General features: G+C 33.2%; 1 protein-coding gene across 4 annotated transcripts in view; it reads left to right on the top strand.

Annotated features, from left to right (window-relative positions):
• Window positions 1-18023, top strand: part of Cul2 (cullin 2) — a 97423-nt gene that overhangs the window by 36747 nt on the left and 42653 nt on the right. For all 4 annotated transcript variants that reach the window (XM_046448379.2, XM_046448376.2, XM_046448375.2 and 1 more), the window contains exons 5-6: window positions 4989-5094; window positions 10020-10102. In XM_046448379.2, coding sequence (XP_046304335.1) covers window positions 4989-5094; window positions 10020-10102 — 189 coding nt within the window. The remainder of the gene's footprint in view (window positions 1-4988; window positions 5095-10019; window positions 10103-18023) is intronic.

Raw genomic sequence — 18023 nt, 5'->3', positions numbered from 1 at the left:
CCTACCTCATACTTTTAAGTCATTGATTTCTCATTTATTCTATCTGGAAAGCTTTTTGTATTATCTTTTCTAAAGTGCAAATTTGATGATTCTCTAAAATCACTTAGTAACTTTCCACTGTTGATAGCAAAGACTTAGAGCTGATGGCCCATGGGATTCAGTTAACAGTGTTTTGCTTGGCCTCTCTGGTGGTGTGACTGCTTTTTATTTATTTAATTATATTGGTAGAGTAAGTGTTGATATCCTTTTCACAGAGGACATGGTTGGCAGTAATCAGATGAAAACTGCTTAATAGTTTTGCTTGCTTGGTTGTTCGGTTGTCACTGTTGCTAGTCACCATCTAACAAAATGTAAAGAGGAAAAATTTCAGATTTATTTCAAAAGCATTTAATGTGTGTGTGTGTTTGCTTGCTAGGGATTGAATTCAGGGGCTTAAACCTCTGAGCCATATCCTCAGCCCTTTTTTGGTGAAGAGGGGTGTCCTGATTGAACTCAGGGGCACTTGACTACTGAGCCACATCCCCAGCCCTATTTTGTATTTTATTTTGAGACAGGGTCTCATTGAGTTGCTTTGCGCCTCACTTTTGCTGAGGCTGGCTTTGAACTTGTGATCCTCCTATCTTAGCCTCCTGAGCTGTTGAGATATAGGCACCTTCGCACCTGGCTATTTTTAATATTTTTATGAAGTATTTCTAGTCTCTTCTTTACTATGATTGATTGATAAGATGAATATCCATTAGCATAGGTGACTTAACATTTCAATAATTTTTCCTGCCCTACTTTTTCCTGTTGCTCTATATGCCTGTTTAGACCCTGTCAGTCCATATAGTGGAGTACTTAAGATACAAGCTTGAGAACAAATAGCTCTTACATGAGAATAGATGGATATGAGCATGAGAAGAATTCTTATACTGGAATTTTCTAGGATGGAAGGGCCTCTGTATTATCTGTGCTGGGGTATGGTTCAGTGTATAGTGCTTGCTGGCATGCACTAGGTCCTTTGTTTGACCCCCAGCATTGCTAAAAACAAACAAGAGACACTGTCTCAAAAAAAAAAAAAAAAAAAAAAAGAAGAAGAAGGAGAAAAACAGTTACCTTAGGTTAGTAGTTTTGTCAAGTATTGCTATAAATTGTATTGCTATTAAGACTATATAAAAGCAAAGCATATTTATTAATTACTCAATTGAAAAAAATTTAAAGAACATGTACTAATACATTGTTACATAAGTGAAACAATAAGATATTGGCCTTTGGGGTAGAATAAGCTGTCATTGGAAGCTATTTTGTTTTATGATTTCCTGGAATATATACATTCATGTACAAACAAATGTGTGGTTAATGAATTTGATTGTAAAATATTACACTTACTTAAATTAAGAAAAGTATTATATCAAAATGAAAAATAACTGTTCATATTTTTATTATGACTTTATTTTAAAAGTTCATCTTATGAATTAACTGTGAAGAAATCTAGTACAAGAAATAAAGGTTCAGTTAATATGAGTTAGTTTGAATTTTATCCTGTGAAAAAGAAAGAGAATAGTGGCTTGTCTTGTCAGATTAAAAGCACAAAACTACACCAAAACCATATATTGGTCTAAGAATACACATTCAAGATCTTTGCAGTGCATTAGTGAATAAAGACCTAATCTGCATAGCTAGCTGCTATATCTTAAAGTTAACAAACCATAGTGTTAATAATTTTACTTGTTATGTAGATAAGAGGGAGCTATTGTAGAATTCAGATTAGGGAATCAACATCTGAAAAGAGAATTTTTTAGATGAACAAGAGATACCAGAAATAGAAATGAATCATGAGAATTTTGCACATGATCTATCCAAGAGGGCAAACAGTGGCATTAGAACTAAATGGAAGTAATGGCAGGAGATGATAAGTAGTTTGGAAGAACAGGAAGACCTTAAAGGAGACAAAAATCAAAGGGTGACATAAGTGACAATAATGTTTTAGGTGGGATTATTGGATTGACCATGGTACCATTCACCAAAAAAACCCCAAACAAAAACTGGTTTGGAGTAAAGGATCCATATAGAAAGGCACATAATGCACACATAAATGGTAAATATATGACAATTAAGTTTCATTGACTTGGCATGGCATTGTTGAAATATTATATTTGTTCATGTATTCTATTATATGTGTAAGCTCTGTGTGAACAGACATCACATTTTTGTTTTATGTTTTTTTGACCCCAGTACCTTGCATGGTACCTGATATATAGTACTTGACTGATACCAGTTGAAGGAGAGTAGGAGAATTCCCAAGTCTCTGTTCCAGCTCAGCTACTTAATAGCAGATTGACCATGGCAAGCTTTCTAACCTCTCCAAGCTGCTATTTTCTTCTTTCTTTCTTTCTTTATTTTTAAAATTTTAGTTATAGGTGGACACAATATCTTTATTTTATTTTATGTGGTCCTGAGGATCGAACCCAGTGCCTCACGCATGCTAGGCAAATGCTCTACCTCTGAGCCACAACCCCAGCCCCTGTTTTCTTATTTATAAAATGAAGATCATCATAGTGCCACATGTATCTACCCATAGTGTTCAGCCATGCAGAATGCTTAGGGCTATGCCTGACACGTGTTATGATGCAAGTAAATGTTACTGATTACTTTTATTTCCTGACAATCATGGTTTTATGATCTGGCTCTGGGCTACTCTTCCAAGTTTCTGTTCTGATATTAGTTTTTGCTATCCCTGCTGTCTGAAATGTTATCCATTTATTTATTCAGTAAGTCATTGAATAAGTATTTTTTGAGGACTTGATATTTGCCTACTACTGTTTTTGACACTGTAAGACATTCTTTAGAGGACATGGGTATACAAAAAAGGGAAAGCAGTTATAAAAGGTTATTTTACAGAAAGCAAGTAAGTGAAGAAAGTAAAACAGCTGTGAATTAAATAGTTACTTTGTTGGGAGTGGGAAGTTAAGGTTAATTTTAGAGTGGGGTCAGGGAAGGCCTGAAAGGTATATTTGATCTGAGATCTAAAAGACAGGGGCCAACTATTATAGGACCTTGTAGACCCTCATTGCAGGCGATGAGTCCATCTTCTCTCTGCCTTTTAATTTTGTCCCTCAATTTTATTTATTTCTTCTGTTCTTGATTGATAGGCATGGTTGGAAACAGAATAAGATCACTAGAGTTACCATGAGAATGGAAAAGAAGGAATAAATGACACTTTGAAAGGAAAAATAATGATTTTGTAACCCTGGGCTAAGTAGTCTAAAATGTCAAAGGACACATCATGGTTTTAGGGCCTTCAAGCCTAGATTCTGGACATTAGTAGAAGTGGAGTTTGCGTAAATGTTGTGGATATTCTGCTTTGAAGTCAGTTCCAGGAATTGTATTTTTCATTGTCTCCCCAAGTTGTTGGTGGAATTATGAAGTGGAAATTTTTGTTGTCTTTGTTTTAATTTCAGTTGTCTATAAAGCTAAGTGGACCCTTCATTGTGGTGTAGTGAACCTTGGAAAGGGTATGTTTCAATGTACAGATTTTATGGTTGTTGCCTAAAGATGCATATGGTCAGAACATTTCAAATGGATAATTTTAGTTTTTGAGCATTTAAAGATATTATGGTGAAATCTAGGATGGTGAAAATGTGTACTTGAACATTACAGGCATTTCCTATACATTTTATTTTAGAGTTCTATATTCATCTCAGTTATTCCTAGAGTTCATCATAGTTATTATGTCTTTGAATGTATTGAAACATGTTTTTAAATTATTTGACTTTCCTCTGGTAGACATAGTCATTTTAAATCAGTCAATTTTGCCCTTATTTTAATAAATTAATTAAAGATATAATATCCAACTACAACTAAACAATGAAAATAAAAATTTTTTTGCCCTTCTTTTGTTATCTGGAATAATCTACTCCATTTCTTTTTTTTTAAAAAAAAAATATATATATATTTTTAATTTTAATATTTATTTTTTAGTTTTCGGCGGACACAACATCTTTATTTGTATGTGGTGCTGAGGATCGAACCCAGGCCGCTCGCATGCCAGGCGAGTGCGCTACCGCTTGAGCCACATCTCCAGCCCTCCATTTCTTACCTACGAATTGTGATCCCCATACACATTTTTTTTTTTAAGAGAGAGAGAGAGAGAGAGGGAGAGAGAGAGAATTTAATATTTATTTTTTAGTTTCTCGACGGACACAACATCTTTATTTATATGTGGTGCTGAGGATCGAACCCAGTGCTGCGTGCATGCCAGGCGAGCATACTACGGCTTGAGCCACATCCCCAGCCCCACATTTTTTTTAAATTGGTGCATTGTGGTTATACATAATGGTGGGATTTGTTGTTACATAATTATACATGCATGCAATATAATAACACAATTTGACTGATACGTTTTCCAATATTTCCCTTTTCATTTGCCTCCTCCCTCTTCCTAATTCCTTTGTTCTATTGGTGATCTTTTTTGTTTTAGAAATGAAAAGTTACACTCCACCCCGCCCCCCACCCCCCCCCACACACAGGTGATGAAGTATAGAGAACTGACTTGACTGACCATTTTATTTGTTTGTTTAACTTTTGTAAATTGTTCCTTATCTTGACTTGCCAAGAAGAGTCTAGTAATTAGCAAATTGAATTGTAGATGGTCTGACCCTTATATAAGAGCTATTGAACCATAAGAGTATTGAGAATCTTTAGAACAAAACCCTGAGTTTAAGTGTAACTGTGATAATAGTATTTTTTCTGCTCTCCAGGTCTTATTCATTATCCCTTAGGGCTAATAATTTTCATCATTTGATTATGTTCCTTATTTCTACATAATTAATTTCTGTTGGGCTTATTACTTTACTATTTCTTAATTTATAATCCTAAAATTATTGTTCTAAAGTTGCAAGTACTATTCCTTAGTTTATAATCCTAAAATTATTTTTATAAAGTTGCAAGTTGTTTGTTCTTTTACTAATTTTGACTTGGTATCCAGTGATACTACATTTGTTTTTCAGGTATCTCAACACCCAGTTTATTAAAAAGAATAAATTGACTGAAGCTGACCTTCAGTATGGCTATGGTGGTGTAGATATGAATGAACCACTTATGGAAATAGGAGAGGTAATAAATTCTTTAACTGCAAACATGTTTTTATAAGTTGCAAACATGTTTTATCCAGGTTTTTTTTTTTTTTTTTAAGGACACCAAGTTGACTGTCTTAAAACTGTCAAGATTTAAAACATTCAAAGGTCAAATAAAATACTATAATAATTTCCTAAGCATCTTTAGATAGATGAGAACAGAAAATATGTTAAGTTGGGCTGGGGTTGTGGCTCAATGGTAGAGCACTTGCTTTGCACATGCGAAGCCCTGGGTTCGATCCTCAGCACCACATAAAAATAAATAAATAATGAGGTATTGTGTCCAACTACAACTGAAAAATAAGAAAAGATATAAGTTATTATTTTAGTAATTACATTTATGATGGACAAATGATAAGAGTTAATGATTCTACAGTGTGGAGGGAAACTCATTACAATTATTTAGAAAATATTGACATTCTGGTAGACAAAAAATACAAAAAACAAAGACAAAAAGAGACTAGAAGAGAGAAAACACAAGTTTATGGATATAACAAATTTATTATAACTACATAGAAAGTAATTAATTCAGAGTACAACAATGAAAGTATAGTTCAAGTAATTTATTTAGGTTCTTCGAGTGTTTTGTACATTTAAATGTAAAAAATTATATATAATGCATAAAGTAATTTTGAAATATTCTTGTTCAAATTTATATAATACATATTTGAATAGTCAGACATTGAGGACAAAATTAGAAATAGACAGAAGGTCCCTGCTCACATGCAACTTGTAAGTTTAGATGTGAGAAGCAGATGCCAAATAAGAAAATAATGTTAAATTGTGGTGTGAATGAAAGAAATAAATAGCTAACATGCAACGTTAGTAAACGTTTAGCATATTCCTTGGGGAAGAAAGTTCATCAGTGTCTTTTAATAAGTTTTAAAATATTTAATACCTCCTAATAATCTCATGTCTAACAATTTGTTCTTGGAAGATAATAAGTGGGAAAAGAATTTAAATATTTAAAAGCAATCCTTGTAGTCATTTTTAATAGTACATTTAGTGGATGAACAATCTAAATTTCCAACATTCGACATTAAAAATCGTATATAGAATAGATATAGTATGATTTTGTTAAAGGTAGACAAATGAATAAAGTAGAGAAAATAGTTTATAGAAACATTAACAGAGGGGAAAATGGTTTTTGAAAAAGTTTGGACGCAACATTATACGTTTAACACAAATAAAACAGGCAAAAAAGGATGTAGATAAAAAGATCAGCAGAGAATACCAAAATTTTTTTTCCATATTATTCATTTATTTATTTTAGTTGTAGGTGGACATAATGCCTTTATTTATTTATTTTTATGTGGTGTTGAAACATGAAACCAGTGCCTCACACATGCTAAGCAAGCACTCTGACACTGAGCTACAGCCCCAGTCCTCCATGTTTTTATTGGTGCATTATAGTTGTATATATTGATGGGATTTGCTGTCACATTTTTGTACTTGCACACAAGAGAATACCAAAATCTTTTTTTTTTAATATTTATTTTTTAGTTGTAGTTGGGCATAATACCTTTATTTTATTTATTTATATGTGGTGCTGAGGATCAAACCCAGGGCCTTGCAGTGATAGGTGAGTGCTCTACCACTGAGCCACATCCCCAGCCCCCAAAATCTTTTTTTTTTTTTCTTTTTAGATATACATGAGAGTAGAGTGTATTTTGACATATTATATATACATGGAGTATAACTTTTTCTAATTTAGGATCCCATTTCTTTGTACATGATATTGAGTTTCACTTGGCATTCCAAAATCTTAATAGTAGCTGCTTTTAGTAGGATTATAAGTGAATATCTTATATAAAATTGTCCCTTATCACGAGTATTATCAAAACTGCTCCTTTTCCCAGAGGAAATCATCATAAACAGTTTGATTTGTAGCTTTTCCAAAATTTACTTGTGCATTTGATTACAAATATTTCTATATACACAAATTACAGTTTCTTTCTTTTTTTTTAATATTTATTTTTAGTTATAGGTGGTCACAATATCTTTATTTTATTATTATGTGGTGCTGAGGATCGAACCCAGTGCCTCACGCATGCTAGGTGAACACTCTACCACTGAGCCATGGACCTAGCCCACACAAATTACAGTTTCAGTGTTAACGTTTTAAACAAAGCGTCTTATAACCTGTTATAATAAGGTTATAAAAAATCTTATAAAAAATAAGTATTTTTGCTGTTTTACTTTTTGGTGGTTAATATGTCTGGGAGTTCTTTTTATATACTTTTTGTGAGATCTTAAACTTCAGTAATAGAGATATAGATAACTTAGTTTCCAGTTTTTTGTTGTACAAACAATACTGCAGTGAACATCATTGTTCACTTGTTTATTCATTAAATATTCTAACCCCTTTATGTATAAAATACTGTTATATATGTTGAGAATATAGCAATGAACAAAACAGAAAAATCTTATAGTATGTGAACAGAAGTCTTCATAAAACATCCTGAATTTTTGATAGACTTGCAACCTTTGCTTTCAGAAAGGTTTTATATATTTTTTAATATATACATAAGATATTGTACTTCCACAACAAGTATGAAATACCATTTTCTTAGGTATTGCTGTCCCTTACCATTCATGCTATTTAAAAAGAAAGCAAAGCCAAAACTTGTAAGTATTTTTTGTGCTTTTGCTTACTGTAAATGTAATTACCAATGGATCAGAATAATGTTACCCCAGGGAAAAAGAATAGGCCAGAAGCAGCCTATATGTTTGTAGTTAAGTTAGAAACATAGAACAGTCAAAGCCAAAAAGCAGTCAGTTTTTTAGTAATGTAATACTTACACTCTATGAGAAAAATGTATTGACATTTAAAGGCTTAAACAAGAAAAGAAAACTTGGAAAACTTTTGGGAAACAAAATAGGAGCACACATATACCTATGACCTTAGGGTAGGGAAGGATTTCTTTCTTTTTTCTTTTTTTGTACCAGGGATTGAACTCAGGGTCACTCGGCCACTGAGCTACATCCTCAGCCCCTTTTTGTATTTTATTTAGAGACAGGATTTCTCTGAGTTGCTTAGCACCTCACTTTTGCTGAGGCTGGCTTTGAACTTGCGATTTTCCTGTCTCACCCTCCGAGCCACTGGAATTATGGGTGTGTGCCACTGGACCCAATGGAAGGATTTTTTAAACAACAAAAAAATACGTAAGAAAGAAACGGAAAAGCCAAGTTGCTTAAACAGATTGCAGTTTGTGAAACTGTCAAGGGATAAGTTTCTTCCATTTGTAAAGAACTCCTAGGTTTCATTAAAAATAAGACAAACTTTAACAGAATAATGGGAGAAAATAAATGAGTGGACATTTCTCAAGAAAGAAAAACAAGATAGACAATAAACATAAAAATCCCAGCTTCATTCAAGCAAATGCCAGTTAAAACCGCAAGGAGGTGCTATTTTATGTCCAGTAGATTGGCAAAGTTTGACTGAAGCCCTGCAGAAGCAGTTGTCAAGAATTTGTGCTAATGGGACAATAAAATATTTGAATCCTTTAAAAAAAAAAAAAAGAATTTGGTCTAATGGGAATTTTCATCTATTGGTATATGGGTGTAAATGGAAAAACCATTTGGCTTTATTTAGTAAAGTTGCATGTATGTCTAACCCTACAGCACAACATTTCTACTTTTAGGTGTATATCAGGAAATCTCTTGCTTAGGTGGGTAAGAAAATAAATATAAAAATAATCAACATTGTTGTCAGTAGCAGAAAACTGGAATCAAAAGCAAAGATCATCAGTAATGGACTGGAAAAAATAAATCATAGTGTATTCATATAATAGGATACTATATAGCAGCACCAATGTTCTAGGTATATGTATGTGTTTAAATTTGCATTGGTTTCAATGACAAAATATAGTTTTAAAAAATCATAAAGAATATACAGTGAATGGCTGGAGTTCTAGCTCAGTGGTAGAGTGCTTGCCTAGCACTTGTGAGATACTGGGTTTGATCCTCAGCACCACATTACAAAAAAAAAAGTAAATAAAGGTATTTTGTCCATCTAACTAAAAAATAAAAAAAGAATATACAATGATTTTTAAAATAAAGATCAGAAAAGGTCAATTTTAAACTATTAATGCTTATTAGAACTTTAAGCAAAGAAATGATTTAATGTAAAATTCAGAGTAGTGATAACTTCTGAGGGGAAAGGAAGAGGAAATTTGGGGCAACAATAATGTTTTTTTTTTTTTTTTTTCTTAAGCTGAGTTGTGAATATAGAGGCTGCTGTATTCTTTAAAACAACTTAAACTTTTTTTTTTAAGGTGTGAGATATTCAGTAATTGAAAAAATATAGCAACCCCCAAATGAAATTTTTTTTTGTTTGGTACCTGGTATTGAACCCAGGGGTGATTAACCTCTAAGCCAAATTCCCAGCCCTTCTTATTTATATTTTCTTTGAGACGGGTCTTGCTAACATGCTAAGGGCCTTGCTAAGTTGCTGAGGCTGGCTTTGAACTTATGATCCTCTTGCTTCAGTATCCCGAGTTGCTGGGATTTCAGTCGTGTGCAATTGTGCCTGGGTCAAATGAAATTATTTTATTTAACTTAAATCCTTTATTTCCATTATGGTATTGGCTTGTATAGCCTGTCCATAGTACTGAGCATATAACAAGATTTTATAAAAATCAGTTATTTTTGTAAAATTTTCAATTAAAGTTAAAATCTAATTTTGTACATATTACAATCTGCTATGATGGTTATTGCCAAGTTGAATCATAAAATTACTTATTTTCCTTTAAATTTTTCATTTCCTTCAGTTTTCATTTGAATTTTGGATTAGTTGCTAATATTTCTTTTTGAAGGCTGGTTTTAATTTTTTAAAAAATCTTGGATAAATGTTAAAAAATTACTAAGTAATGCAGTCTTAATGATTTTTATTTTTCCTGGCAGCTAGCATTGGATATGTGGAGGAAATTGATGGTTGAACCACTTCAGACCATCCTTATCCGAATGCTGCTTCGAGAAATCAAAAAGTGAGTTCTGATATTTGTCTTCCTGAGTGTATTAGTCAGTGTTCTCTAGGGGAACAGAATGAAGAGGAAGTATAATTATGAAAAGTGGATTTATTGGGGGCTGTGTTTGTGGCTCAGCAATAGAGCACTTGCCTAACGCATGCGAGGCCCTGGGTTCAATCCTCAGCACTACATAAAAATATAATAAAGGTATTGTGTCCAACTACAACTAAGAAATGAACATTTTTTTAAAAAAGTGGGGGGGGATTTATTAGGTTGGCTTATGCAACCAGGAGCTGGATAGTCCATAATGGGCAACTATAGGCTGAGACTTCGAAGAACTAGTAGCTGCTCAGTCCAAGAGGCTGAAGCCCCAGAACAAGAGGGATCAATGGTGCTACCCTAGTCTAACACTGAAGACTTTTGGAAACTCCCTGGGGAATCACTAGCAGAGTCTGCTTTGGAAGAGTGAAGAAGCAAGTGTCTGATACCCCTAGATGATCGCAGTAGCAATCAAGAACCCATTCAAGAAGAATCTAGCTTGCATTTGCTGCTGCTTCCTTGTTCTTCCAATTTTTATTTCATCTAAGCCATCATCCTATTGACCTATGCTTAGGGAGGGTCTCTACTTCAGTTGGCTATCCCACATGCCCAAGTCATACCCAGACATACCCAGAAGCCTCTTAATCATTGGCATCCTTTTTTTTTAAAAAATTGGCACATTATAATTATATATAACAGTGCGATTTGTTATATTCATATGCACACCCAATAAAACTGTATAATTTGATTCATTTCATTTCTCAGTACCTCCCCGTTCCCTTCCTTCCCTATCCCAATTCTCTTCTTCTTCTTTTTTTAATATTTATTTTTTAGTTGGACGCAGTGTCTTTATTTTTATGTAGTACTGAAGACCGAACCCAGGGCCTCGCATGTGCAAGGCGAGCGCTCTACCACGGAGCCACAACCCCAGCCCCTCAATTCTCTTCTTCTATTCCACTGGTCTCCATTTGTGTAAAATGTGACACATTTTACACAAATGGAGCACAACTTCTCATTACTCTGGTTGTACATGGTGCAGTCACACCAGTAGTGTAATCATACATGTATAGGGTAATAATGTGTCTCATTCTACAGTCCTTCCCATCCCCACAGCCCCACTCCTCCCCTCACTTCCCTTTGCACAATCCAAAGTTCTTTCATTCTTCCTTACCCCCTACCCCCACCCATGGATCAGCATTCTTTTATCAGAGAAACCATTCAGCCTTTGGTTTTTTGGGATAGGCTTATTTCACTTACCATGATGTCCTCTGGTTCCATCCATTTACCTGCAAATGCCCTAATTTCATTTTTCTTTACGGCTGAGTAATATTCCATTGTGTATATATATGTACCACATTTTCTTTATCCATTCATCTATTGAAGGGCATCTAGGTTGATTCCATAGTTTAGCTGTTGTGAATTGAGCTGCTATAAACATTGATGTGGCTGAGTCACTGTAGTATGCTGATTTTACCTACCAACCAAGAAAAGCCTGGGACCAGATGGATTCTCAGCCGAGTTCTACAAGATCTTCAAAGAAGAAGTAATACCAATACTCCTCAAATTATTCCATGAAATAGAAAAGAAGGGAACCCTCTCAAACTCATTCTATGAGGCTAATATCACCCTGATACCAAAACCAGATAAAAACACATCAAGGAAAGAAAACTTCAGACTAATATCCCTGATGAACAGAGATGCAAAAATTCTTAATAAAATTCTGTCAAATTGCATACAAAAACATATTAAAAAGATAGTGTATCTTGATCAAGTGGGGTTCATCACAGGGATGCAAGGTTGGTCCAACATACAGAAATCAGTAAACGTAATTGATCACATCAATTGGCTTAAAGACAAGAATCGTATGATCATCTCAATACATACAGTAAAAGCATTTGACAAAATACAACACCTCTTTATGTTCAAAACACTAGAAAAACTAGGGATAGTAGGAACATACCTCAACATTTTAAATGCTATCTATGTTAAGGCCAACGCCAGCATCATTCTAAATGGAGAAAAGTTGAAAGCATTCTTTCTGAAAACTGAAAGAAGTCAGGGATGCCCTCTTTCACCACTTCTATTCAACATAGTCCTTGAAACTCTAGCAAGAACAATTATAATAAAATAATAAAATAAAAAGGTTATCAATAAGAAAGGAAGAGCTCAAACTATCACTATTTGCTGATGATGTGATTCTGTATTTAAAAGATCCAAAAAATTCCACCAGAAACTTCCAGAACTAATAAATGAATTCAGCTAAGTAGCAGGATATAAAATCAACACCCATAAATCAAATGCATTTTTACACATAGCCAGGAATCCATTGCCACCTCTCAATCCAAATCAAGTTGACAATTCAAATTAACCATTACACTGAGTCTGTTTTATTTTACTGTTTGGCAAATTTTTAAAACAATAGTAATGTACAGCTGCATTACTATTGACCCGGCTTTGGCTCTGTCTTATTGTAAATAGCCTGTTTTACTTTTTTTTTTAATATTTTTTTTTAGTTGTCAGTGGACTTTATTTATAAGTGGTGCTGAGAATTGAACCCATTACCTCACACATGCTAGGCAAGTGCTCTATCACTGAGTCACAACCCCAGACCTTGTTTTACTTTTTAATTGCCAATATTTTAAAGAGTTGAAACAGAATTAGTGGCAGGTGTGAGACTTTAAAGTGTTAATAGTTTGTATCTTGAATATGATTTTAGTGACATGAATCTGGACATAATCAAATTGCATAAAACTATATAGACACAAATGATTGTAAAAACTTGCAAAATCGGAATAAGTACTATAAATTGTGTCTTGTCAGTTTTCAGTTTTTTATATTGTATATTGGTTATGTAAGGAGAAAGTTGGGTGAAGGATACACAAGACCCTCTGTGATTTTTGAAACTTTATGTGGGTCTATAATGATTTCAAAATTAATTTTTTTGTTTATTTATTTTTTTATTATTATTATTTTTTTAAATGTGGGTGTTTTTTTTTTAAAGAATATTTTTTTAATATTTATTTTTCAATTCTCGGCGGACACAACATCTTTGTTGGTATGTGGTGCTGAGGATCGAACCCGGGCCTCACGCATGCCGGGCGAGCGCGCTACCGCTCGAGCCACATCCCCAGCCCAATTTTTTTGTTTAAATAGTGCATAAAATGGGAATGTTCCTGTTTTCTTCCTTCCTTTTACCTCAGACTTTTCTTCTCTTTAGTAACTAGATAACAGTTTGGTTGAACTTTTTTATATTTGTCTACTTAAAAATGTACAATGCCATTCATCCCTTTTGGGGGTATCTTTACAGTTCTTTAGGGAGAATGGTGAAAGCTGTGGATTCTCTCCACACAAAAATTCTTGGTATGCATGTGTACAAAAAATTTTTCATTCTTTAAAGAAGGTTTATGGATTCCCAAGGCCAGAATTGTACTTAGTGCTTGTGCTTTTCTGGCTTTGAGGGAATCATTTGGCAATTTTTTTTTTTTTACTTTCCCCTGCTGTGCTAGAGATTGAACCCAGGGCTTTGTACCTGTTAGGCAAGTGCTTTAACCACTGAGCTACATCTCCAGCCTCTAATTTGACAAATTATAATCTGAAATAAGTCTCCATAGTTAGTATTTGTTGAATTAAGAAAAGTTTTATTTGTTCTAAAACAGTAATTCAAAAGCAAGACAATTATGACTATTTTTGTATTTCTTATAAGTATGGTTCAGTTTCAGGACTTTTTTCTATTAGTTTTTCTATCCTGTGCTAGTTCCTCAATGTGTTGTTTATTGTAGCTTAGTATTCTTACTTGATACCTGATAGAGTGAGTTTATCAGCCAGAAGTCCAAAGTGTCCTTATAATATAGTCATGTTTTCTAAAGGTGATTATGTCATTATTTAAAAATTTTCTATAAGATTGGAATTAAACTGCATCTGTAAGTTAATTTGGAGAGAATTTATATTTAGAGTAAAACCAAGCAGGATTGTTTTTTTCTATCCAAGAGCATACTCTTAACTATTATGCTTTCTTTAATATCTCCTAATAGGTTTTCGATAGACATTTCTGAAAGGTTCTATATGGTTGTGTGTGTGATTTTTTTTTTTTTTTCCCCCTCTCTTGCAGCGTCTGGGAATTAAACCCAGGGCCCTGTGCATGTTAGGCAGGTGCTCTACTACTAAGCCACATCCCCATCCTTCTACTTGTTTTTTGTTAGATTTTGAGATACTTGGTATTTTCTGATAAAAATCACATAAAGTATTTGTTTTCTGCTAGTATACAGACATGGAGCTAACTCTTGTATGTAAGTCTTATATTCAGCCATCTTGTTAAATTCTATTTTTTCTAATAATTTGTGAATAATTTAGGCTTTTTTAAAAATTAAATTTGATTTTTATTGTTTTTAAAATTATATTTGACAGTAGAATTCTTTTTGACATAATTATAAAAGCATTGAAAATATCTTGTTCTAATTCAGACCCCAATACCTCTCCTTTTTCTTCCCTCTCCCTACCTCCTGCTTCCTTCTCTCTTGATCTTTTAGTCATTTATGCAAGGTAATTTTTTTAAAAAATTAATTTCTTGTGGATGGTTAGATTCAATGCTGTATACTTATATGTACTAGAAAATTTAAGCTATCATAATATAGCCAATGATAGTTTTATTTTCTCCCTCCATGTGTGTTTGCCTTACTACATTGGCTAGGACCTCCAGAGTAGTGTTAAGAGAAATAATGACTTTTTGCATCTTTGTCTCATCTTGATTTTAAAGCTTACATGTGTATCACTATATATTTAAGATGATGCATCCTTTAGTTTTTGATAGCTATTCTTTATCTGAATAATGAAATTAACTTGAATTTATGTTGAATTTTATTTTATTTTTAAAATTAATTAATTAATTTTTTTGTGGCGCTGGGGACTGAACCCAGGGCCTTCTGCATGTGAGGCAATCACTCTGCCAACTGAGCTACATCCCCAGCCCTGTGTTGAGTTTTATAAAAATGCCTTTTTTTCTTATATTGAGTGATCATATGGTGGTTTTCTTTTTCTAGTTTGCTGATTTAGTGAATTTTATAGTTTGCTGATTTAGTAAATTTTATTTATGGATTTCCTAATATTAATGGATTTTCTAATGTTGTCTAATATTAAAGTATCCTTTTGTAAATAAAATAAAACCTGATTGGTCATTGCCTGTTATAGGTTTTATACATTGTTGCATTTGGTTTGCTAATATTTTATTGAGAATATTGCATCCATATCTATGAGTGGAATATGCCAGCAGTTATTCTTTCTCGTAATGTCTTGGGGTCTGGTATCAGGTTTATCCTTGTAGGATGAATTAGCAGGTATTCTATTTCTTTTATTTATTGTGTTTTGTTTAATTTTATTTATTTATTTTGCAGTACTAGGGATTGAACCAGGGGCTCTCTACCACCGAGCTACATTATCAGCCTTTTTTATTTTTTATTTTGAGACAGGGTCTTACTAAGTTGCTAGGCTGGCCTCAAACTATGAGTCATCCTGTCTCAGCCTCCTGAGTTACTGGGATTGTAGATGTGTACCACCATGCTTGGCCCTTTTTTTTTCTTTTTAATATAAAAACTTATATAAAATTGATATTATCAGTTTCTTAATTATGTAGCAAAGCTACTGCAAAACCATTGTGCCTAGGGGTTTTTTTTGTTGTTGTTTTGTTTTTATGATATTTTTTTAACAATGCCCCATTTTTTTCCAAGTCTTAATAGTGGTCAAACTTGTATTTCTTCTTAAATCAGTTATGAAAAACTTCTTCCAAAATTGTTGGAAAGTAGTTGTTGACAGTATTCGCTATTAAAATCTTTTTATTTAGATACTGAAGTGTTACAATGCTAGTGTAGAAGATTTTGTATTTCCTGAACCAAACTTCCCATGACATTGCAACCCATAGTATGTGTTTATAAACATTGGTTATAATATTGTTAACTAAAAACTTTAATTTCCCTAGTTTTTCTGCTGATATTCCTCATTCTATCTCAGGATTTAATCCACATCACAACATCACATTTAGTGACTGTCCCTTTGATTCTCCTCTAGTCTGTATTCTTACCACATCTCATGTGACCTTTACACTTTTGGGGGGTAGGAGTATTGAAACTAGAATTGCTCTACCACTCAACTACATCCCCAGCCCTTTTTGTTTTTTGACACAGGGTCTTGCTAAGTTGCTGAGGCTGGCCTTGAACTTAAATCCTCCTGCCTCAGGCTTCCAAATTGCTACAGTAACAGGCTTCTACCAGTTTGCCAGGCTTGATCTTGACACTTTTAAAGAATAGGTATTTGTGGGGCTGTGGATGTGGCTCAGTGGCTGAGTGCTTGCCTAACACTCGTGAGAAACTGGGTTCCATCCTTAGCACCATATACAAAAAAGTAAGCAAATAAAATAAAGGCATGCTGTCCATCTATAACTACCAAAAAATAAAAAATTAAAATTAAAAATTAAAAATAGGTGTTTGTAGAGACTCCTGAATTTTGTCTGATGTCTGATGTTTTTTGCAAGATTAGACTGAGATTATGGATTGGGGAAAGTACCATAAGGAACTAGTCTTTATCACATCATATCAAGTAGATGATAGCAACATGATTTTTTATTGGTGAAAACTTTGATCACTTGATTAATGCATTTCTTTTTCTTCTTCACTTGTTTTAATCTCTTCATAATATTATTTATTCTTATCTGGATGGTTGTATATTCTGTTGTGATATCCCTCCCCCCTGCAAAGAACCAGTTTTGGTCTTAATTGATCTTCTCTGTTTTCTTTTTCATCATTTTGCTCTTATTTTTCTTTTTCCCCTCTTTTTTTGGAGACAGATAATTTTTAGATTCTGCTGAAACAAGTGTAGAATCTGTGGGGAAGTCAGTTTTAAAAACCTTAACCAAATTATTTGTTACTGTAATCTGACATTTTCTTTCATAGAATTGAGGGACTGTTATACAATAATGGCCTCAAAATGGAGATTGAGGCAGTTTTTGACAGCAGGACCACATCTGTTCCTCCCTCCCCCCTTTTTTTGTTAGTGCCAGTCTCCACTCATTTCAATGAGTAGAATTCCTGATATTAAAAATATTCCTGATATTAAAAAGTTATTTTTGCAGCTGATACTCTCAGTTAAAGGAATTAAAGAAGTTAATATAGTTAGCAGTTATCAGAATGACTTTTAACTTTTATGAATAACATAAGAAAAATTTATTGAATTTAACTCTGCTTATATTTTTCTACTTTTGTTAAAGTAGAGTAGTTAGAAATAAGAAGGTAAAATAAAGTTAAATTTGGTATTTTTTTTCAATTCCAAAATGGAAAGATTGTACCTTAAAGAATACTTTACACATTTTTGTGATTTGACTGCTAAATATTTTTCATTTGATGCCAAAAGGATTTTGTTCCTCTGTCTAGAAAATTCAGTTATTACATGAAAGTGTTAATAGTTGATGGTGAAGTTATTTACCATAGTGCCCAGAGGTTAATAAGTATTCAGTAAAATTATCTATGCCCAAGTGCAAACTTTTAAAAAATACTTTCATCAAGGTAACTAGCTTGTATAAGAGTTCTTAGATTCTTGTATAAAGTCTGTCAGCTTTACTTAACCTTTGTCACTTGATAATGGATGTAACTCACTTAGGTCAGTAATAACTTCAAATCTACAATGTATTCATCAGGTTGAAAATCCTTTTGGTAGGATCAAGGCTTTTTGCTCTTTACTTTTCTTTCTTTTATTTTTTTAATCCTTAGGAATTATAATGTTGTACTTTCCTAAGTATGGTAAAATCATTGGACATGCAGAAAAATTCTCAGCTGACATGATTTGACTCCATTCCACACCTCTTTATTTTTAAAACAACTTTCTCTGAATCATTTGAGTGAACAATAGCTAGATTATA

Source organism: Marmota monax, unplaced genomic scaffold (genome assembly GCF_021218885.2).
Source record: "Marmota monax isolate L192 unplaced genomic scaffold, Marmota_monax_Labrador192_F-V1.1 WCK01_AAM20220418_F8-fsc00066, whole genome shotgun sequence".
NCBI lineage: Eukaryota > Metazoa > Chordata > Mammalia > Rodentia > Sciuridae > Marmota > Marmota monax.
Note: the sequence above shows the minus strand (reverse complement) of the source record. Positions and strands in the feature narration are given on the sequence as shown.